Raw genomic sequence first — 23,728 nt, forward strand, 5'->3', positions numbered from 1 at the left:
GTCGTTTCGATAAAACCGAAACGAAACCGTTGCTTGGCTCAGCGGTTTCGGAGTAGCATCGAGTAGCGGAAACGTAATATCGTCGCGTATCCTTCGAGCGTATAATCTTCTTGAAAATCGAGCAAAGAAAAACAGCGGACATCCGTCATTCGGCGAGTTAGTCCGTGACGAATCAGCCGAGGAGGCCCTACTCGTCCTTTCCCTTTTCTCGTTTTCGTTTCTACTGTACGCGTTAGCAGTTTTCCTTGGAACTTTAACCGCGTCTTCGCACCTTGCTCGAACAAGAGACGTTGCATTCGGGACACCCGTGTTTCCGTCGATCTGCAACGGAACGATTACGAAACTCGTGCACGTACGCTTCGTCCTGCTTCTTGCCAACGCAACGTACATGGTTCCCATTCATCGCTGGCTCTCTCTCTCTCTCTCTCTCTCTCTCTCTCTCTCTCTCTCTCTTCTCCGATACTTTGATAAAGGTCCGACGTACCTCTCTCTCTTTCTCTCTCTATTCGCAATTACTTCTTTCCGCGCTCGTTTCCCTCGCTCCGTTATACTCTTCGCAGCTATATCGTTTACCTTATTCATCCTTCTCGCTCCTATCGTTCGCGCTCGTGTCTTTTCGTTCGCGTTTTACTTGCGTGCTACGCGCAATCGCGCGCGCGCGCACGCACGCACGCACACACTATCTCGTATCTCTCGCCCTGCTTTTTATACTCCCTCCTACTTCAGCCCCTGCTCCCCAAATCTCACCGGCCGATTCCCCTACTCTCTTTCTCTCTCTCTTTCTATCCTGTACGCTACACGCACAAACGCACACGCACGAACGCACACGCAGAGACGAACGACGGTTGATTCGCTCGGTCGTGAATAGCGACGGATTCGAGACACTTGGAATACACTCGAGCGACGCTCCTCGTCCCCGTGACTCGGACAATTGGAGAAGGAAGAGAATTCAAAGAAATAAAGGAGACAAAGTAGGAGTTGCGAAAGCCGTGGTTGCGGTATTGGGAAAATTCGGTAGGACGGAATAATGGTGGAGCATGGTGGAGCCGCTGCGAACTCTGACAGTTTCTCCGGCATGTCCTTTTGCTGGCTGCCAACACCGGTGCACCGTCGTGTATATACAGGCGCATATACGCGGTCGAGAGTGGTAGGCGCAAAGGCTCGGCGTACCATGTCCACTGCGCCTACCTGATGCCTCGAGAACTCGGGCTAGAGCTCGAGCTCCGTCACGTGGTCTCTCGAATGCGAAGGATGTTTGTGGAATCGCGAAGTCAGTTAGCGGCCGTCCGTTCAGCGGGTAACAGAGAGAAACGGAGCATAGGACGCGCTACCGCGGTGGACCACTCGTCGAGCGAAAGAGGGGAAGGGGGTCAGGGAACATAGGATAGAGACGATAGCGGATCGAGTATATCGCGCACCGAGTTTCTTCAACCGAGTCTCTTCGCCGGTCTAACGTGTCGACTCGCCTTGTCTCGCTGCACCTCATCTCACCTCGCCTCACCTTGCTCTACCTCGCCTCTCCTCGCCTCCCCTCGCCTCCCCGTACCTCTCCTCGACCCTCCTCACCTCGCCGCTCCGCGACTCACCTCAGTTCGGCTCACCTCACCTAGCCTCTCCTCGCTTCACCTCGCTTCACCGCACCCCGCATTACTGCGCCGCTCTTCGCCGCCACTCGCCACCACTCGCCTCTACTCGCCTCCACTCGCCTCCACTCGCCACCACTCGCCTCCACTCGTTTCACATCGCGGCAACGTTTCGCGCTTGTTTCGCGTTTGAATGATCCAGCGTCTTGGAAAATGTCGCGTGTTCCGCGAATCGAATCAGTGATTTCTCGCGAGACCGTGACTCACGGCAAGGGTCGTGTCGCGTGATCCGGTTGGTGCTAATTTTTCGATCGTTCACGCGTCGGTGCATTCCAAAGAAACAAACAACAGCGTCGCCGCGTGTATGAGTGGTAGGAGGAAGAGGAAAAGAGCGAAGCGATATCTTGCCTGGTTTCGCGATAACGATATTTCCGTGGAAGGCGAGGAACGACGTGGAAGCGACGAGAGAAGCGACGAGAGAAGCGACGAGAGAAGCGACGAGAGCGGCACGCTCGTGCAGAATAAATGGAGTAAAATTGGAGTGGAAGAGAAATTATGGGTAAACGTAGCTGGATCGGTGATGGTGCATCTGCTTCCGAGTCGTGTCAACGTTGTTGATCGCGTGGCGAAAATCGTGGTCATCGATGGATTCGTAAAGGCTCGACGAAGGACATTCGACTGGCAGTTTGGTCGCTTAATTTCCAGCGATGACTTAACTTGGGTGACGAGGTTGACCACGACGTCGGTTAATCGCGATCCGTCGAAGCGAGCAGTGTTTCGTAGGTGAAATCGCGAATCGCGTTTATCGCGATAGATAGAGATGCGACAAGTACGGAAAGAAAGATAATCGCGAATGACCTGGATTGGCGGAAAAGGCAGTGCGTTTGGGTAAAATCGAAGCATGTTTAACGTGGGACGGACGTTAGCGGTGTAGAGTGTGGGTTCGGTGATAGACAAGGCGAATAAAATGCAATTGGCAGCGACGCAGAGACCTCACCCACCACCGGTGCCACCACGGCCGAGTCGGCAGGTGGTCGCAGAGGCCCTTAAAAGATCTCCAAGGCCACCGTGTCCGACTAGACAGGCCCCGCCGCCGCCCAACACGAAACCGTGGCGATCCGATCGAGAACGATCCAACAATCGGCAACAGGTGTGTCCGGCCGCTGGACGAACGGTCATCTACGAGTCGATCAAAGAGTCGCTACCGAAGGAAACCTGCAACGAGAGCAGCGATCATGACGATCACCCGACTCGTCTCGTCGCCAAGAGTCGCGGCGGCGGCGGCGGCGAACCCGTTCCTCGGGCCGCGAGTGAAAGGCGCGTGGACGAGGACGACCGGCGTGGAAATCCGCGGGAAAGACGGCACCGAACCACCGCGACCGATCAGGAACATCGGGGAAATTCCAGTGAACCGAACGCCGTCATCGGTGACGTCTCACCTTCTTCCATATCGCGTCAACAAGACGATCGTTCGTCCTCCGTCATCAACGGTCTAACCACCGGTGAGAGATTACCGGTCACCGAGAACGCGAGATCCGAATCACCGATTTCTTCCACCAGGGAGCCGTTGGATCGCCACGGCGACGTCGACGTCGATCACGAAGACCAAGGCACCGGCGACGACGACGACGACACCGCGAAACTTTCGACGATCGTCGAGTCCAAGGTATCCGTCGTGGACGACGCGCAATGTCGCGCTAGCTCGGAATCGGTGATAGAAAAATCGGGATCGTGCTGCAACTTTACGGAGAAAAAGACTCAGTGCGCGGAGAGAACCGCGACGAAGAAGATCGATGCTCCGATGCGACCGATGCCTACTCAGAGATCCAGTCTGTTCAAGTATCGAGATACGACGAAGAACAACGCGGATAATCGGTCGTGCAGCGAAAATTCCTGCGGCAAGCAACCTCCGGTTTCGGACGTTGACCGTGCCACCGTAGTTGTTATCGACGAGTCGGACCGTAAGGCTACGTCCAACGATGAGCCGGACAATCGCGGCGACGTCTGCGACTACCACGGCGATCATCGCAAGGATAAAGGCAACGAAAATGACAACAACGACAACGACCACGACAACATTCATCGGCAGGATTGGTTGGAAGCCGGCGTGCATTATTCCTCCACGCAGATCAGACTGTCCGGCGAAGAGGGCGATGTTATCGACGGAAATCGAGTCAACGGACTCGATCGTTACCCGAACGAGAAATTCGGCGACCTTAATGTTCCGAGGTAGTCTCTCGATCGGAATGCGCTTCGTTCTAAGCTCGAAACGCGATAAATTATCTCCATGTCGGATAATTTTTTACTTTACCACGCGATACGCCGTTTGCCATAACGATTTAATCGCGTGACAAAACGAGCAACGAGACGGAAGAATATACAGCACGCCGGATGCGCTTTATAGTTTCCTTTTTCTCCGCGCAATATCAAAGTATCCTCCCGTTTCTAATTTCCTTTACCTGCTAACCCACTTCGTCGCCGTTCACGCGAAACACCGACGTCGAAACGTGTACAGCCCAACGCTATCCGCCATGTCGAACGAACATCGTTTTGCCACGAGGGAAGATCGTTGTTGAAATCGCGGTTTCGAATCGTCGAGAAAAAGGTCGCGTAAAACGTCGCGAAAAACGCGATTTTTTAATACATTTCAACGCTCGTTTCGAAAGCAACGGGTTATTTACGATTCGGGAAACTATGCGAATAAATAACGATGTAGGAACGGTGTTCCGGATCATTCCATTCTATTTTCGTTCATCGAATGCAACTTTCGTATTTTTCAGCATACAAGAGAGGATCGCCATGTCTTCCCTGCAAGGTCTACCACCTTTACCGAGAAGTCTCAGTGGATTCAATTTAAGCGGTGGACGAGGCGAGGGTTGCGAGCCACCACCACCGCCTACTAGATCTTCCAGTAAAACGCAAAGAGGCGGTAAAACTTCGATCCAATCGTCGTCCAGGCCATCGCCACCTGCCAGACAGCTTACCACGTTGGATACGCAACTGGCTATACTGAGAAGAGAAATGGTGATTGCTAAAAATTTCTTGGCATCGTGTCCTTGTTCCGCTAGTGTCGAACCATTTCTGCCGTTAGGTAGAATCTAACGTAAAGATAATTGTCAACGAACGCTGTCAGTTTAGTCTTAGTCACTCGCTTTCCTGTCGGCTCTACGCACTTATTTACGAGTCGGTAGGAAAATTCCACGGATCTGCTAGTCACGATGCAAGGTTTTTGCGGATGTGAGGTCAAAATGATCGGAACGTCATCGATCGCGTGTTGGCCGCGAGAACTCGAGCTTTGTAACACGAATGGAAACCATTGTAGCGCGGACATTTTCCGGGCATTCTCGTTCTTTCCTACGAGATCCGTTACCTTGGGACTCGATTGTGCGCGTATACCATCGCAAAGAACAATGAATATGTATTCGAGGCGTGGGCTCTTCTCTCGAGAAACCAACGTCCGTCCGTTGTGACATCCGTTGCGCTGCGGATAAACTTTATTCCTTTTCTCCTTTCTTCCTTTCTCTCTCTTTCCTCTTTTCTTTCCCTTCCTTTTTCTCAATAAACGCGATTGACAGCAAACAATTGGAGCAACGCGATGATAGTCTGTGTCGTTTATGCGATCGCGTACAATCCGATATTCGAGCTATGACGTACGATAAATATCGGTTGCCGCTGAAAACATAGTTGGCTGGAAAGTTAGGCTAATAGTTTAATAGTCAATCCAGACACGAAGCGAACTGGCACAGCCGCTCCCACGCTGCATTCCCTCAGGCGTGACTCCCCTCTTCGCCCTCCTTTTTCTGGCCGCTCTCTTTCACCTTCGTTCCTTCCTACCTCTACTCGTTTTCCCTCTTTTTCTCTACCTTCCTTCTTGGTACGCCGACACCTCTCATTCCCATTCCCATTCCCATTCTCATTCTCATTTTGCGCCTCCTATCTAACTCCCTCTTCCTTCGTTCCCACGGCTAGCGAGTTGCTACTCTCTTGGAAATACACCGTTTCAGTCCGTAAGTTTCAAACTCTAGCGCTTACCTTGGCAACCGCATGCTAAAAGTGAATGCGACGTTCGTTTGTCGGCTGACAAACAATCCCCATTGCTTTCGAACGTACCTCGCGAAATGTTTCGATAGTTTCATCGCGTTGCGTCAGGCCATTATGTTCTTCCATATATACGCAGTATAAACCGCGGTATCGCTATATACGCGTTATCTGTTTATCAGTTGAAACGTCTTTCCTGTACGTTCGCGTATACGACAAACTCGCAATCGTTAACCCTATAACTCTCGTAACAAAAGGGAAAAATCTGAAACGTGAACGAATGTTGCTTTACAGTTTGGACTTCGGCAACTGGATCTCTCTTTGCTCGCTCAACTTTGGTCCTTGAACGAATCTATTCAAGAATTTCGACAACTTCTGCAAGAACAAGAAGACAGAGCACCTTCTCCTTCACCCAGCAGCGAAGAAGGAGACGACACCTCTTACGGAACTCATCCTCCACCACCTCCCAGAAGACCGGCGCCTGGTGTACACTTGCACAGACCACCTAGGCCACCAAGACCGCCCAGGCCACCCCCCAGCGACGAGTCACCATCCAGCGAGGAATACGGAGCTGTTTGACGCGTACAACTTCAAACTATTCGTATTCTAAGTCGCCTCACTCGACTAATTGGTCGTAAATTTCTACGCGTTATAGCAAATAAAAGATCTTGTTTAAGGAATTAGTAGAAATCGGATCGGGGATTCGGTAATAACCGATGCGGTCGATTCTACCTGTACAAGTGTCCGAACGAAGTTTTTTAGAATGTAATCTAACGCATCGTTATGAAAAACTTGTTGATGCTCGAAGGTACCTGTAACATTACATTTCAATGCGAGAACATCGGAAATTCTACGATTCGAAAATGTTTTTCCAATTGCAGTCGATCGCTTCATAGATTGCTGCAAAACCGTGCAACGCGTCACTTTTATGGAGGATTAGTTATTTAAAAACGCATACCATTCGTTGGCTTACGAAACTATCAATGTCAATCCAAGAAAACAACGATCCTCTTTCTCTTTATATATATATATACACACACACACAAATAAACAACAAACACACACACACACACACACACACACGCATATGTATATATACATTTCCTATTAGGTAAGGAAAAAGTTTATTGTCCTCGATGAGAACTATTTTTAGTTCAACACGCTCTTTTTCTCTATTTGTGATAGCAGTCGAAGGGGCCTTTGATTAACTACGATAGATATTCGTTTGCGCTAATCGAGATTTATCCGCAATCATTGGTTGGGAGACATTTGAAAAAGATCCGAGCCTAAGGCACGAGAAACGGCTAGTGAGATCCAAAGAACCGCATTCGGAAGTTCTTGTCTCTTCCATATTTCTCCACTATTACGTCCATTACAGAGTTTTCTTTCTTGTTGAAATACGGACAAACGCACTGATGAGCCAGACGATAAGAATCTTCGAATCACGATACGACTTATATAAAGATTTATGTAGATTAATTCGAGTGTGTAAAATAAAGGGAAGAACGAAAAAGTACAATGTAATTTTAATGCAACACGACAACGTTGTCGACGAAATTAAATTCTTTTTATGTTTTAAACGTAACACGATTTACGACGTTTCTTTACCTCTTGGTATCAACAATTACCCACTTTTACGCGCGCGATTTCGTTATCGATCCACGAGTTGAGATTTTAGCCGCCGATGGCGCTGGCTACGTTGCACCTTCACGTGTACGCGTCAAAACGAAGAGGTTATGTATACGTTGCTTCGCGTGAAGTCTGAACGTTATTTCGGACGATGGCCAACGATCATGGGAACGACGAAAGAGGCAAAAAGAGAAAGAAGAAGCGATCGCAAATTCAGATGGCAAAGAAATTCGCGCGCCAAAGAAATCACGGATCCGAGGTAGACGCCGAGACGTATCAGTACATGGTACGTATATTGGAGTTAATGAAAAGCGATTTTCCCACAGCCGAGGAGAAATTGATATTTGCGAATAACGTGTACGCCCAAACTGCTGGCCACGAACTCGAATACGCGAGGAATCAAGTTGGATCCAGGATATTGGATTCGCTTTTAAAATACGCGAATTTGGAAACCATCGAGAGGTTAGTCGCTGCTTTTAAATCTTCTTTGCGACCACTTAGTAACGACAAATTTGCCAGCCACGTTTTACAAAAGATCTTAGTGATTTGCGCCGACAGAGGAAATAGAAGCAAACGTTCCGAGTCATGCACAGAGGAAGATACGGATGCTCGTATAGAGGTTAAGGAGTCGGAAATAGAATCTTACAATAACATCGTGTTGAACATGAGTAAATATTTTATCAACAACATCGAGGAATTTATATTCGATACGTATGCGAATCATCTTTTGAGAACAGTCATCGAATGTCTCGGTGGTCTGATCGATAAGCCTGACAATAGAGATAGGAAGAAGCTGGTATTCGGTGAACGACGACCAGTGGTACAAGAGTACAAAGACTTGTTGTCCCAAACGTGCAACAGATTATACAAATGGCCTCAATTTTTAGAGTTTGGCCAGGACGAGCTTACATCTGGATTATTGCAAAGCGCTTTGCACTCTCTGCAAGATACGTTTCCAGAGATGGTGCAGGCGTACGTTAAAAGAATTACGAACGAGTGTTTTAAACCTGGGACGGAGCAGCAATTGTCGAATATCTTTGACGCGGAAAGTTCGATCAGGTTGCTGGAAGTATGCTTGTCGGCAGCGGATCGAAAATCTTTGTATAAAATTTACCAAGAATACTTTTCGGGTAATTTGAAACGATTATCCTTGATGCAGAGCGCAAACTTTAGCGTACAGCGGCTATTGGATCATTGTAACGTTAAAGAAGAGTTTGAAGAGATGTACGAAGAAATTTGCACGTTTCTACCTGAAATTCTGGATAAGGGTTACACCGGTGTCTTGGCCAGCGTAGCCAACGCGTGCTTGAGATTGCAAACGAAACAGGGTGCGTTCGTGGTGGAACTTTTGAAAAGTCTGCACTGCGAGGGAAACGAGAAACAAAATCGTACGATGGCGTGCATAGCCGGCCTAAGAACACCCGAGCAGCTGGAGAGTTTGGAGAAAAATGAGGAAAGCGATTCGAAACCTTTGATCAGTCTACACGGAAGTCTTATAGTACAGGCTATTCTCAAGTTCAATAAACCTATAAAGATGGTTAATTCCTTGTTAGAGACAGATGGAGAAGAACTAGTGCAGCTGTTGGAAGATCCGAGAGGCAGTCGCATCTTGGACGCTTTTATGGACAGCAAATACATCGGGGAGAAAAGCAGGGAAAAGCTGACGAAGAAGTTGAAGGGATACTGGGCGCGATTGGCCCGCAGTACACACGGTTCTAGAAGCTTGGACAGAGTATGGCAGTGGGCGCATGTGAAACAGAAAACTTTGATCATGGAGGAATTGACAGAAGTCGGCGAGTCTTTGCGTTCGACGAAATCTGGACAGATCATGTGGAACAAGTTGAACGTTCCGCTGTTTGCGAGAAATAAGCAGGATTGGACGGAAGCGTTGGGAAAAGAAGACAAAACGAGAGCTCTTTTCGCGAACATAATAGGGGACCAGACGACGAAGGGAAAACGATGAGTTTTGTATGACACGTTGCGTACATAAGATACACGCATGCGTGCGTCTTAAAGCGTATAGAAAAGAGATCGATGCGAACGGTCGTTCTTTAAGCATTATGACACAGAATAATCATGTATTTCGTTAATTCATAAATACAATCTATAGAATCCATCATACATCCCTGCAACGTAATATAGCTAGAAAAACATACAACGATTCGTAGTCTAGATTTGAGCAAAGTCTCCTAACGCGCACGACCGATAAACTCGTTTTATTTCTCGATGAGAATGACTAGACTCGTAAACGTATACCAGCGTGCATACAACGTGACGCGTATAAAATAAAACGTCGTGACCGCTTACCGTCGCGTTCTTCGTTGCGGTCGTATTAATCTACGAATTGACTAGGAAAAAGATCGATACAGCATGCTTGTTTACACGGTAACAGTTATAATACGCGAATTTCAATTTCAACGGAGAAGAGAAAAACTGGAACGCGTTACATCGTACACGAAACGTCTCTCGCGTCTCGTAGCGAGTTTCTCTTTATAACACGCGAGTAAACGACGTTTTTGCGGGATGATAAACCTATATCTGGATAAAAAGTGAAATACCTCGATTAACGCGATAACCTGCACGTTACAACGCGGATAAAGGTTTCTTCGCGTTACTTGTTCGTAGAGAGCTAGAGAGCGTATAACATGTATTAATATTTCTGTAATCGTATTCGTTATCATGGACAACTTTGTACGATAAAAAGCACGTTTATCGGATCGTTTGCTTGGGCGGCATTACTTGGTCTGTCCTTTGATTCCTCCTCGCAGCTTCGTCGTACGAGCGTATCGAGCATACAGCAAAAGAATCAGCGTTATTTTTACATTCGATAATCGTAATGGTAAGCAGCGATCGTTTCTTATTCGAACCACATCTACGATCCGAAAAATATACACGTTATATGATTTATATCTCTACTTTGTCGCTTCGATCAAATAGCAATACAACGAACCGTTACACGTACTATCCTAAGGAAGAAATTCGACGAACGGTTACAACTACGGTCGGAGAGGACGATAATTCGTCTTACGCGTACTGTTCCCGTAACTTTACATTCGTAGATATTCAAATATTCAAGGAATCTCTATAGTCGGACAATGTCACCGTCGGTGTGCACGGACGAATGAGCCTCGGGAATATGTACACCATCGATGCGCTAGAGCACGAGCTTTCGAAAGAGAAACACAACCAGGTTGCACACGGCGTGCCGCGAGCGTGGTCGGAAAGCATAGGACCGCGAAGACAGTCGAGAAGGTGCAGAAGATGTATGATTCGAGAGAGAGAGAGAGAGAGAGAGAGAGAGAGAGAGAAAGAGAGGAGGTGTACCGTGGACGAGGAGCGTCAACGCGAATCGTATCGGACCGGTCTAGCGAATAATCGTCGGACACGAGAATAGCTGCCGTCGTAATGTCACTTTCCTTTGGTCGCCGCGCTGGCCGGTATCGGCGCGACGATGTTTGCCTCGTTGACGCTGGACAACGCTCCGGTAACCACTCTCGGAGGGCTACGCGACGCGGATCTTCGAGGTTCGCGCGGTGGAGGATTGTTGCACGTGGCATGATGACCGCCGGCCTCCCAGTCTCGGTGCTGACAAAAGGAACCGCAATACCGAGCGATTCCACAGCCACCGCAAGTCTCCAGGGCCGGTCTGCCGCAGTTCCAACAACTCTGCAAACGGATTGCGACGATGCAAAGAACGGAAGAAAACAGCGAGAACACGATGGTGTGAACTGTACTCACGGAACCCGAGACGGTTTGCAATTGAGAGTCCTTCTCGTCCTCGCTGGTGGACGCGATCGAGTTGGAAACGGTGTTGGTCGGGGTCGCGACGGTTCTAGCATTCCCGTCCACTGGTCCATGGTTACCGTGAACTCGAAGGTACGGTCCTTGTCGTAGAGCACCGTGATTTCTCTGAGTCAAGGGGACGTCGAGCATTCGATGTACTCGTAAACGCTCGTTCGCCCTGGACTCGGCCACAGCCACTCGCATCGCGCGTTGCACTTCCGCCATCACGGCTCTCTTCACGGCTTCCTCTGTAACGAACGCGGAAAAAACGTGGATAAATTTCGAGAAAGAGAAATGAAAAAAAAAAAATAATAAGCAAGAAAGGGACCAACCGTCTTTCCTCTTCACTTCGGCCATTTTATCCTCGATCGCCCTGATAGTCTGAGCAACGATCTCCCCGGACAATCGTTTCAAGCTACCTTCGCGATCGCCCGTCGACGATTCCACTTGAGAACCGTTGTTGGTCGAGGATGGATTGTTGGCATTGGCGGTGCTGCCGCCGTTCTGGGCTGGTATGGCATTGCCGGTGGCCAAGGGTGGCGCAGACGTTGCTGCCCCGAAGCAACCCCGTGTCTGCAGGATGGTCAAAGCTTTCTTCGTCTTCTCCACCATACCGAGGATACAGTTTAGCATCATGTGAATGTTCTTCCATTCGTCGTCCAGGCTGCCGTTCTGCGTTTGAACGTGACTCATTTGCTGTTGCTGCTGTCGGGCCAAGTGATGAGAGCCGGAGAAGGCGTTCATCTGATTCATTTGCACGGAACTAGGCGGTATGGAACTGGAACCGTCTCCGTGACCATGACCGTGACCATGACCGTGAGCGTGGCCGTGAGCGTGACTATGAGCGTGAGCATGCCGATGTCCGAGACTTTGAATCGATCCGCTCGACGAATGGAGCGGATGATACCAACAATAAGGGGAGGAAGCCTCGGCGGATTGCTGTTGTTGCGATTGCGGTTGCGGCGGATGGTGATGACTCCACGGATTGGTCAGTCTCTTCCCGTAGACGGGAACGTCCTCGAGAAGCGTGGCACTGTTCTCGTAATACCTGCGATATTTCGACGGAGCAGAGTAAAAATAGAGCGAGGCTGGAACGAAAGGGGGAAAGATCGGACGCGTGACGTAGCGATTGCGCGTTATTAGACAGGACGGAGCGCGACGACGAGAAGGTGGACCTGCATTAGCAGGACGCCGATAGGTACTCGAGGCAAGTTTGTCGGTAGTCGAAGGGTAGAGAGAGAATAGCGGAAGGGTCTTGGCGCGAGTAGGACGGTCAGGGTGTTGGAGAAAGGTGGTACCCCGATGATATATGGAAACGTCACCGGCAGACATATCGAGAGGAGGCCAGGCTGGCATTGCCAACGCGCGCGTCGCGTTTTGTCGCCTTCGGATTCGCGTCGGCGCCCCTTTCTCAACCCGATCCGAGCGTATCCCATTTTCAGCGGAAATACCGACCTCCTCCGCGCATACGGATCGAATTAATCGCTCGATCGGCGAAGCTGCGAGCGGGTCATCCCGTTTCCGTCGGCTCGGGTAAATATGCCCGCGAGAAACGCAGGCTCGTGGCCAAAAATTCTTCCGGTACGCCGGCACATTTGCGGCTTGGCAAATATACTACGCACGCGTGTACGCGCAGGTGCGTGGCGTTTTCTACGCTTGAATTATCGTTATAGACGGACAAAGATCAGGCGCGCGGTCGTGTCGCGTTGCCCGCCCTCGCGATTTACGCCTTTCCGATACACGTCCGCGATCGTTCTCGTCGCGGGTTTTCCTCTCGCATCGAGAAATGCGGGAAAGAATGGCGTTTCCACGAATTCGTGGAAAGCACGCGTAATCGACTCACGGCGTGTCGGAGGCGCGTCGTTTCGGTGCGTGCGACGACGTGCCGCTGGAATAATGGTGGAAACCGGCCGTGGCGTTGTTGGTGTGCTGAATGGCGCCGCCAACACCGGGATTAGAATTCGATCGTATACCGTAATGAGCGGAGGAGCACTGATTGCCACCGTTCCCGCTTCCTATTCCGTTACCGGCGTGCTCCCCGAAGATCTCGACCTGCTCCGCCGCGGCCATCAGGCCGACGGCCTCCAGCACCGCTGCTTCGTTCGATCGCAAGAATTGTGCGCAACTCTGTCGGGGAAGAAAAAAAGAAAGACATGATGATTTTCCGATTGTTATTCGACGGCCGTGGACTCGCGATCGAGATGGTCGATTCGATCGGGTTCTGATCCTTCGATACTTTCCCGTGTTTACCGCCCGTCGCGACTCTCGAAATCCAAGTACCCAGGTGACGGTTCTCGCTCGGCGAGCTGCCATTCGTCGCTCGTAATACCATTCCGTAATACGGAATAGTCCTCGGTTTGTTTCGCGTCGGTTACTTTCTCGCTCTCGCGACTTCCAATTAGCGATCATCGATTGGGCAAGTTAAGCGCGTAATCGCGTGTACGCGTAGGTTCGATCGGTGCGCGAAGCAGCGTAGCCTACTACTCGCTCGCCGAGCGAATCTACGCTTTCGCCCGACACGGGCAGAGGAACCGAGCGAAAGGGTGGCGCCTGTGCCAAGGAATTTCGCCCTCGCCGCCGCCGCCACCACCACCACCACCACCACCCCCATCTTTCCATCCTTTACCGCTCTAGCTACCTCGAGAAATGTAAATCCTTCCTATTAATTTGCAATTCGTTACCGCGCCGCGATTCGTTCCTCTCCCCTCTTCCCCATATTTTCCATCCTTTCGCCTTCCACCCACCTACCCCCTATTCCTCCTCGCCTCGCGTCCTCTTCTTTTTCTTTTCACCGTCTCGCGAGACAGGCAGCAGCTGGAAGCAGTAGCACGACCCAAAGAGTCTTCTATTAATTCTTCGAATCGAACTTTATACTTCCTCCCGAGAATATCGAATCCCCTTTGCGTTCCTAATCCTACTCGCGACACTTTGCTTCCTTTATCGTCGCGACGCCGCTTTCTTCGCGGATCGTCCGCGAATTTCGACGTGGAAGCGAAGAAAGGTAAAAGTACGAAGAGAGTAGGCGGAAGGCGATGAAGCGAAATGGGAGAAAGCAAGAGTCACGCGGCTCTCTTCGTTCGATTCGTTCCATCATCTATCTTTCCGTGAAACAGGCTGGCATGCCCCCGCCCACGAGTCGCGAAGTAGCCTGGGAAATTAAAACAGGTCGACAGCCGGTCAGCCCGGGTTCTGTTGATTTTACTCGCTACTCCCGAACGCGTTTCCTCTCCACGGTCTTCGTTGTACAAAGTTTAACGAGCGCGTGTGTGATATAACTCTAATCTATATCGGTGCACAGGCAACGGATGAACGTTGGCGCGTAATCTACTCTCCTCGCGATTTTCTTCGTCGAGCGACCATCTTCGAGCACCGCCAATTCCAAACACCGAATCGAATACCCACCTGGTTACTCGATCTGGCGGCATTGCTCAAATCCCTCTGCAACGAGGGTAACTGCTGCTTCAGGTGGGGCAACACGAAGCCCTTGAGGGAATAGTTGGTCGCTTCCTGCAAGGCCGTGTGAAACTCCTCCGCGGTCATGCTGCCGCTCTGCAAAGGACGAATCTCGATTGACCAGCGAAACGTTGACGGGATATTCGCGAAATTTCGAGATTAAAGGGTTATCGTAGGCTGGTGGCGGAAATTTCGAGGCTGGCCGGAAAGACAGCGAGGAACGGCAGGGTGATTTCAACGTCTGTCACGTGCCACGATCGTTTACGGTCAAGCACGGATACCAGATGTCACGTTTCTGCAACGCACGCGAGCTCGGTACACGCGATGACGTTATACGCCGCGTACGTACTTTGAATATTTCCTATCGTTTCCCCCCGCCGCCCCCCCCCCCGGGATTCGTCTCGTCTTTGCGTTTCCTAGTTAAAACGGCAGTTTCGCTCAAGAGGAGAGGCGGAAAGAAGAGGAAAGAAGAAAGAGAAGAAAGAAAAAGAAAAGAAGAGAAAATATCCGTGTAACGCGCGAACAGTAGCCGTGGTCCGATGGAAAACGCGGTGGTTGGATCGCGAAGATGGCGGCAGCCGAAGCGATAGGAGGACAAAGAAGCGAGGAAAAGAAGATGTGTCGTGGATTTACCAGAAGCGCCAACACCAGGGTAAGCACGGTGTCGCCGGTGTCAGGAGAGATGCCCGTGGCAAATTTCACGACAGTACCGAGCACGCTCTTGAGCTCACCGTGACCGGCGAAAACGCCGGCGATGCATCTGTTGCCGGTGGTGGTGACGACGGCGGCGGTGGTGGTGGTGGTGGTGGTGGTGGTGGCGGCGGCGGTGGCGGTGGCGGTGGCGGAGGAGGTGGTGGTGGTGGTGGTGCTGTTCGACGGTGCAGATACATCGTTTTGCTCTTCCGTTCTGCAGTTGGCCGCGGTTCCGGGATTCCCGTTACCACTTCCACCGGTGCCACTAGCCACACTGCCAGTGCCAGTGCCAGTGCCAGCACCGCCACCGGCACCGGTGCCTCCGGATCCGGACGCGTCCTCCGATTCGGGCTTGAGGTAATGCGACGGCAAAGGGCTACCGCTGTCGGAGGAGGCCGAGCAACCGGTCGTCGCTTTGTACTCGGCTCGGTTCCCGTTGTTGCCCTGTTTGTTCGATTGGTGTTGCCCGATGACGACGGTGGTCGACGGTGCCGCGGTGAAGATTCTTTGCCGATGAGAGGACGGCGAATGGACCTCCGGTTGAGCATCTTCTCGCGAGGATTTGTCTCTGGTCGCGGAGCTTACAGCTGAAACAACGAAGATTCGCGTTGGATCGCGAGCGAAGAAGGGTTCCGCGAAGCGAAAAGTATCGGGGCCAGGGATGGGTGGTGGGTTTACGCGGAAGAGGAGAGGGCACGCGATCAAAGGGAAAAGTACGATTCGTTTCGGTAAAGTCGAAAGAGCGTTTAAGCTAGCGGGAAAGGGACGGGGGGTCGCCGCAAACGTCCTTTGTGCCCGGCACATCCGGGGAGCCGTCAACCACGAACCACGTGAAACGGGCAGGCGAATCGGCCACTCGTTTACAAACGCGTTGATAGGCGCGCACACACACACGCGCGCGCGCGCGCGCGCACGCCCGCGCTCGCGTGCACACGGTCGCAGCGGTGCGCGAGGCACAGATGCGCGTCAACCGTGTGCTCTGTGCGTGGGTGCAGCGGATAACATGCAATTACGGGCCGTGTCATCCACCTTGCCTTGTTCCCATTCCGTGTTCCGCGCGTTATCTCGCGGAATGCCTCCGGCCTCGTGGCATGCGTGGCCAAAACGCCGCCATGGTACACGTATGCCAATAACGAAAAGTTATACGACCAGCGTCCCGCGTTTCGCCCAACCACTTTCGTCTCGTTTACCGACGCATGCCGATTTCCTATCCAGCCGACCAACCGTTTCTTTCGAATCGCTGCCGTTGGGCCGAGCGGTTGGCAAACGCGGCAAGTACCGTGTCACCGCCACCTGACGTCGCCGAGCCGAGAGCTAATTACCTGTATCCGAACTCTCGCGGTAAACTGCCGCGACGCACCTTACGGTCGTCGCGCCACGACGGAATCGATCGCAAATCCGGCTCGCGATATCGCCCCGCCCAAAACCACCCGATCGAAAATTCTTCCTGCTTCCGTCCTTTTCTCTGGACTAGTAGACGGCGGAGCAGAGGAGACAGCGCGTTGGAAAAGAAAAAAAAAAAGTCGGTGGAGAGAGCGAGAATGGAAGAGACAGGGGAGTTATCGGTTAGTCGGACGACAGAGGCCGTTCCGGGAAACGCGTACCTCGCGACGACGACGGCGACGGCGGCGACGGCGGCGACAGCGGCCTCGACAGCACCTGGAACACACGCGAGGAGCAGCGTGCAAGCGGTTCGTTGTCTTCGTAGACGACCGTTCCACGAGCACCACCAAGAGAGATCGATAAAGCGCACGTGCTCCACTCGGCTGAGAGTCCCTGGGTGGAAGTAAGTACGCTGGGACTCAGCTGTCGCCTCCTAATTGCCGGGACAATGCAACAGATGGCTTTGATCGCAATCCCTTCCTAGCCGCACCCCATGCTCCCCTATTCGCCTCTCCTGCCTCCCTTTCTCTCTCGCTCTCTCTCTCTTCTTTCCTTTCTCTTGGCTCTCGTTCATCCCTTTCGGCACCTTATCCCACGTTCCTTTTCGTTTCTCGAGCTTCCTTTCCGCGACGTCAGCCGCGCATCGTCTACCGAATATTCTTGAAAATCGGAGCCCTCGACGTTCGATAGAGAAAGGGAGAGGGAGAGAGTCGCGAATGCCTGTAAAGTTTACCTCGAGAAGAGCGAATCGCGTGGTTGACGAAGCGGGGGAGAGGTCGTGGGGTTTAAAACTCGAGCGCGAGTAAATGGAAGAAGCGGCGATGGTGGCGGCGGCGACGTCGAGGATGGCGATGGTGGTGTCGGTCGAAAAGAAAGATAGATGCGGCTCGTTCTCGTTCTACGTCGTAAGCATATCCGAAAGGAGAGAAGGGTGCGAGGAAGCAAAGGAAGGCGGAAACGAAGGTAGGGAGGAAGGACGGAAGGAGCGAGCGAACGAACGCGAGGCGTGGTACGGGCGACTATCGCGAAATACCTCGAACGGCAACGTCGGGGATGCCAACGGTATACCGGATATGATATCAGCCTGGAGCAGAATCCCGCTGGAAGTGTCGGACGTGCCTTATCGCGTCTGGTCCAGGCAGTCAGCCGGTGCACGAACCGACCTAACCGACGCACACCGAGGCCAACCAACCAACCACTCGGCTTGACTGACTGCTCGCAGGAGTTTCGCCAACCCCCGTCGACCGTTCCGCGATCGCACATACATCTCCGCTACTTCCCGTGCACGTGCTCCCCGCCGCACACTTGCTCCCGATCTACCCTTTTTCTCGCTTCCCGCCTTCTCCTTCCTCCCGTGTCTACGCTTTTCGTTTCCGTGCCGCCGGCGCTCTATCGATTTTCGCGATTTCCACGATTTCCACGATTTCCACGATTTCGATCGGACGACGAACGGCAGAGACGAGGCGAAAGGGAATCCCGTACGGACGAACGACGACGGCTGGGCCTTTGACGAGAGAGAAGCGACGCGCGACCTTTTTTCGCCAGCCCTATTTCCAAAGTAGCTGCGGGCTCGAGCCCGTCTGCCAGATAACCCGTTCAGCCCGAACGTACGATTCGGACGAAAGCACAGTCGCGGACTAGATATACGGGTACCCCTATACGATATCCCGAACTAACGTTCCACGCGCCCACAGCTAACCCCAACGTTCTCGCGCCAACGCTCGAAACACGCTTTCGCCCGTGATCGCGCGTAACACCCGAGCAGCACCTTTTCTCGCCAACGAGTCGCGAGGATATCGCGCGAAACGAGAGAGGAAAAGAAAAAGAAACGCACCCTTGACCTTGGTCTTGAGGTCGAGATCGACGGGAAAGGAATCAGCGTTGACGTGGGCGGAAGACGCTGGCATCGATAGTCGACAAACGACGCCGGAGGGTTGATGGTGCAGAGTTGCGGTGGTCGTGGACGTCGCGCCGTTACTATCTCCGACGATCGTGCTAGGTCCGGTTGACGCTGCGATGCTCGCTGCCATTCCCGTCGGCGTCGGTGTCGACGTCGTCGTCGTCGTCGTCGTCGTCGTCGTCGTCGTGGTCGTCATCGTGGTCGTCGGCGGCGTCGTCGCGGGTGTAGACGTCGAGATCGTGGTCGCGGTGGTCGTCGAGGTGGTCGGCGTGCTCGTCGTGGTCGCCGTCGCGGTGGTCGTCGTGGTCGTGGTCGTGGTCGTTGTCGCGATGATGGCCGCTGCAGTTGCCGGCGACGTGGACGTCGTCGCAGTGACGGTTATCGTCGTGGCGGTAGTAACGGTAGCAACGGTGATGTTCGAGGCAGCCGACGATGCTCCCGACGATAGCTGGTAAGCGCGGTATTCCTTCGCCTCTTCCTTCACCTTCGCCTTATGCAGCAGAGCGTTGTTCGCCATTACACCCTCCACCTTCATGCTCTCGTAGTCCTTGCCTGTTCAACATGCGATCCATTGATACGCCACACTCTCCCTTCGCACGCGCTCGTTTATTCTTATCGAAAGCGGAAAGGTGAAGCGTTCTATCTAGGCGCGCGCGCGCGCGCGTTGATGGTCGCGCTCGGCAAAGCGGCTGGAATCGGAGGGCGAAGCGGAGCAAAAGATATAGACGGGTGTGATCGCGCCCGACCACGATTCGTATTTGATCGATTCCATTTTGCGATTGCCCCGGCGCGGTCGCATATTTCGCGTACGTGCTCGGCGACCAGCAGCCGGCCGCGCATACCGATGACTGATTTTAATGGAACCGGACCGGGCGGCAGTTTTACGAAACCGAGCAGGATCCATCTCGATTCACCGATTCGTCCTGAATATCCAAATAATTAAACGGCCTCGCGTGACGATTAATGCGAAAACCCTTTCGTCGTTCCCCGAACGCTCGTTCGTTCTCGCGGACACTCGTCCGGATCGTCGTCTCTTTCGAGTTCCAGAGGGAATATCCGCGAGCCGTGGCGCGACGACTCGCGTAGGCGTCACGGACGAGATTTCGCGAGAAAGGTAGGACGAATCGGAATGGAAAAGAGAGAAAGAGAGAGATATTTATTCGATCGGCGCACGGGTCTGGCAAGGGGTGCCTTCGGGGTGGCGCGGGGTCTCGTTATTAACGCGAAATGCAAACGAGTCGTTCGTTTGGACCGAGAAACGGGCGACGTTCTTAGCTGGGAAATACTCGTCGTTTATTCCTGCTAATCCAGATCTCGATCGCGATCGTCGTCGGGCGAATAGCGCGAATTAGGAACGGAGCAGCTTTTACGGCGTAGAATTTCATCGAAATTAACGCGACGGCGACGATTGGAGCTTCGCGCTTTAACGTCTCTCGACAAACTTTTTAAGCGTCGCGGCAAAGTAATTATCCGGATTAATTTTCGCGTTGACCGTAACGAGCGACGCGGGGCGACGGGGACGTTTGGCGAGTGGCGCGTACAGCTTTACGATTTATTTAAGTTCGGCCACCTTGCGTCGATTGCCGTCGATAGCCATGGATTGCCGTGGATTGCCGTGGATTGCCGTGAACGCCGACGGCCGGGTCGAGGCGCGTCGAGGAAAGAATCGCGTGGTCGATCGATCGTCGATGGATCTCGAGACGCGGTCGCGCGACGGGTCTCGACCTCTATCGCGACAGATGGCTTCGATCATTTTAATCGCCATCGCGGTCCATCTCCTCCTCTCTATTCCGTTGTTACAGATGTCGGCAATTTACGCGACCCGGTTGTCGCGAGTGTCCCGATATCCTCGCGTCGAGTTTTCGACGGCCATCGAGCAGCATCGATCGAGAGGCAGAGCAAAGCGGAGCAGAGAGAGAGAGAGAGTGAGAGGAGAGAGCAGGGGAAAGTGCGCGAAACGAGTCGACTCGGGCCAGCACGGGGGTAGTAGACGCGCGTCCGCGGCAATTCGTTAAGACGCTTAGTTAAGCAAACAAGAGAGCGCGGAGTCGCCGGGAAACGATATACGTGCCGTGGCAGGAAATCCGCGGCTCTACTACGCCGTGGCGTAATTGCGCGCAGCTGCGTTGCGCGCACGGGGATACCTACGTATACGCTTTTTTCCCTCGATCGAACCTCGAACCGCTTCGTTCTCGGACTCGTGTCCCGTTCTTCTTCCCTTTCGAGGAAAGAGAGAGAGGACGAAAAGCTCGGAGAGTATAATACGCGTACGGATCGATCGCGAGCACGTTTCGAAGGAGACGACTTCACCGTCGCGGCAGACCGGGCTTATGTTTATACATATGTCCTGCACATGGTACGGTGGCTGGTCGGAGTGGAGATCGGTGATGCGCGCGCGAGCGCGCGCGGGTGGAGACGCAATTTCCAATATTAGAACGGGCAGCAGCCGAGAGGCAGTGTCGAGTGGAGCCAACCGGGCAACCGGACCAGATGTCTACCGTACCCCGAGCATACGCGCGTTTCGCTCGCTTTCGTTACGAAAATGTCACGCACAGCCACCGTGCGTCTTCTTCCTCGCCGCCGATCGCGACGCCCGCTCCCGAGCTCGCGTCCACCCCCTTTCCGATCGCCTCGTCCGTTTATCCTCTTGGCCCTCTTCTTCCACTCTTCGTCCCACTTTTCCCAGCAGCAGCTCGCCACGACCGTTTTCGCCATCCGAGCAATCGCGACGGGAACAACCGGTCGCGTTGCTTCCACCCGGTTATCGCGCGAGTTACGAACATGTCACGAGCAGACACGCTTCGCGTTTCGCTCGGCATTTGACGTTTCGCTCGTCGCGTTTGCCCACCTATCCGGTACTCGGGTTATGGCCGATCCTGGCCGATTTTCCGCCTCCTCGATCTCGACTCTCCGAATCTCCACCGATACCAACGATAACGCGATATATCTATATACTCGGGAGCGTCGATTCTCTTTGGAAACGCGGAAGCTGCCCGCGACACCTGACCGACTCGTTGCCTGTCACGTATGGCAGGTTTATCAAGCGGGCGCAAAGAGAACGTACGGTTAGGTTGGAGCGAGGGGAGAAGGAAAGGTGAGGAGAAACGGAGAAAAGCGGGAGGAGAGATCGAGAGAGTGCGCGCAAGATTAATAATATAGGAAAGCCAAAGCCATGCCACCCTCCGACGAGCTTTCCTTTGCCTCGCTTCTGTTGCCAACAGTTAATCGATATAATACTTGAGATGAGAGTATAGCGAGCCAACGGTAGCGCGTGTCTCGCGTCGCAACGTATGCACGCACACGCCACCGTACACGCTTCCGTGTTCGCCACCACCACCACCTTCACCATCGCCGCCGCCACCACCACCACCACCATCACCACCATCACCACCACTACCACCACCATCTCGACGAGATCGATCGATCGATCGTGTCGTCCGCTCGCGTTCGTGACGGGTCTAAAGGACCGATCGGTAGCGATCTTCGCGATAGTTCAACGCGACGTTTCGATGGTTACGATCGGCGAGAGTTACCGCGCGTTTCCATTTAACGAGCGCTACCGATTATCGGCGAACGTCGTGCGAAACGATGCACCTGTCGGTGCTTCTTACGCATTGGTCCTGATCTACGCATCCGGCCGCTGCGCGAGTAGAACCGCCTTCGACTAGCCACTGGTCGCCTTTCGAACTTTCTCTATTTCCTTCTTCCTTTTCTCGAGAGGCACACACGCACACGTGCGCGCACGCGACCATTCTTACCGCCTTCCGGACATCGTCTTTTTCCTCTTCGCCCCGAGTCCCTGCTCCTTTTCTCTGTCTCTCGATCGCGATGTCGCTAGATATTTCGATACATTTCACCCTCTTGGACCAACGTCGAACGCATCGCGCGGAATCGAGTCGGATGAAAAGGTAGAGAGAGAGAGAGAGAAAGAGAGAGAGAGAAAAGGGTAGTATGCCTACCTCCGGCTCTTCGATCGGTCCTCCGATCGGTCTTCCGATATGTCCAGTCCGAGGCAACTCCGAAAGCAAATCCAATGGGACGCGGAGCACGGACCGGTAGGAGATTTCTCGATCGAAAGGTTTCACCGTCAATCGCCGACAGATCTAGCGAGATCGTGGCGATCGGCGCGCTACTGCGAGCACGACGACGACGACGGCGGCGGCGGCGGCCACGGCGACCACGGTCTCGCGTTTCATCGCGCATCCGAGCCGCGAATCGCGAATGACAACCGCGTCGGGATACTCTCTTCGACGATCGCCAACGTACGCGAAGGAAGATGCGATACGCGATCACGCGGTGAAACGACGATGAGAGAAAAAGAGAGGGAAAGAGAGAGAGAGAGAAAGGGTAAAATTTGGCGGACGAGAAGAACGCGAGGCGTGCGCGACACGAAGGAACGCGAAGCACGGACGGCTGTCGGTAGCCGACTGAACGTCTCGTCGGAGAACTGGAAGAACGGCGCGGACCGGCGGAGAACGAGGAAGAGAGGTGGTGGCTTGCAACCTCTACCACGCAACCTCTGCTCGCTCCGAGGCTGCACCGGTAATTCTTCCATCCACCCTGGACCACCGAAACAACAAGCCGGGAACAGGCGGGAACGGGCGGAAACGGGCGGAAGGAGCACGCGGGATGAAGCGGGAACAGGCGGAAACAGGCGGGAACAAGCGGGAACAGGCGGGAACGCGGTGCAACGCGACGCGATCGCTTGGCGAGTCGGACGCGCGACGGATCGAGAGGAAAGGACGAAACGGGAACGGTAGCGGAGAAAACGGAATCGGAGCTCGCGCGAATCGAGACGCGAGGAACGCTCGATATACGTATATACGCGTGGATATCGTAAACGGGCCAGTTTGCTCGTGACGCGTCGATATATTCTCGCGAAGAAAACCTCTGCGGGTGAAGCTGAGAAATAGCTCGCCATCCTCGCCGCTTCCCTTCTCCTCTTATTCTCGCCGCGCCGTGTTCGTGCGCCGTGTCTTTCCGGTTCGCTAGCTCTCCGCACCGCGTGTCACTCGCGTGCCATCCGTCCTTGGATAGATACCGATCCCGATCCCGATCCACCATCCTTCGCGGCATCTTCCGCTACGCGTGTCTCCCCGAGTATTCGCTCGCGCCGGCGAGATCGCTTTGCTCCTCGTTCACGGCCACGTTTCCCCGTCGTCCTCCGCTCCCACGCCAACCACATTTATACGCGTATGCGCGTACAGATATATCCCTCTTCCTCTCTCTCTCTCTCTCTCTCTCTCTCTCTCTCTCTCTCTCTCTC

The 23,728-nt window shown here is 53.2% G+C and overlaps 4 protein-coding genes across 5 annotated transcripts in view; 3 read left to right on the top strand and 1 right to left on the bottom strand.

The window, feature by feature from the left end:
* LOC108548664 (anaphase-promoting complex subunit 11) overlaps positions 1 to 7,134 on the top strand; it is a 10,048-nt gene extending 2,914 nt beyond the window's left edge. Inside the window, exons 2-3 of one of the 2 annotated variants that reach the window (XM_017901715.1) lie at positions 4,364 to 4,607; positions 5,916 to 7,134. In XM_017901715.1, coding sequence (XP_017757204.1) covers positions 4,383 to 4,607; positions 5,916 to 6,200 — 510 coding nt within the window. In that variant the 5' untranslated portion in view covers positions 4,364 to 4,382 and the 3' untranslated portion in view covers positions 6,201 to 7,134. Of the gene's footprint in view, positions 1 to 4,363; positions 4,608 to 5,915 lie in introns of those variants that run through there. The other variant, XM_017901714.1, reaches the window with a different exon arrangement.
* On the top strand, positions 1,523 to 3,816 carry LOC108548663 (uncharacterized). The gene has a single exon (XM_017901713.1). The coding sequence runs from the start codon at positions 2,551 to 2,553 to the stop codon at positions 3,814 to 3,816; it is 1,266 nt and encodes a 421-aa protein (XP_017757202.1). The 5' UTR covers positions 1,523 to 2,550.
* Positions 7,135 to 7,346: 212 nt separating the features above from the next.
* Positions 7,347 to 10,494, top strand: LOC108548666 (nucleolar protein 9). Its single transcript, XM_017901719.1, has one exon. The coding sequence runs from the start codon at positions 7,402 to 7,404 to the stop codon at positions 9,211 to 9,213; it is 1,812 nt and encodes a 603-aa protein (XP_017757208.1). The 5' UTR covers positions 7,347 to 7,401; the 3' UTR covers positions 9,214 to 10,494.
* A 3-nt stretch (positions 10,495 to 10,497) lies between these two features.
* Positions 10,498 to 19,003, bottom strand: nvy (CBFA2/RUNX1 partner transcriptional co-repressor nervy). The gene is made up of 8 exons (XM_017901724.1): positions 18,397 to 19,003; positions 15,508 to 15,766; positions 15,120 to 15,324; positions 14,436 to 14,582; positions 12,877 to 13,160; positions 11,366 to 12,081; positions 10,989 to 11,281; positions 10,498 to 10,916 (listed from the first exon to the last, which is right to left on the bottom strand). The coding sequence occupies exons 1-8, from the start codon at positions 18,995 to 18,997 to the stop codon at positions 10,659 to 10,661; spliced, it is 2,763 nt and encodes a 920-aa protein (XP_017757213.1). The 5' UTR covers positions 18,998 to 19,003; the 3' UTR covers positions 10,498 to 10,658.
* Between the last annotated feature and the right edge of the window lie 4,725 nt (positions 19,004 to 23,728).

The sequence above is a fragment of the Eufriesea mexicana genome, unplaced genomic scaffold (genome assembly GCF_001483705.2).
Source record: "Eufriesea mexicana isolate 0111107269 unplaced genomic scaffold, ASM148370v2 scaffold1723, whole genome shotgun sequence".
NCBI lineage: Eukaryota > Metazoa > Arthropoda > Insecta > Hymenoptera > Apidae > Eufriesea > Eufriesea mexicana.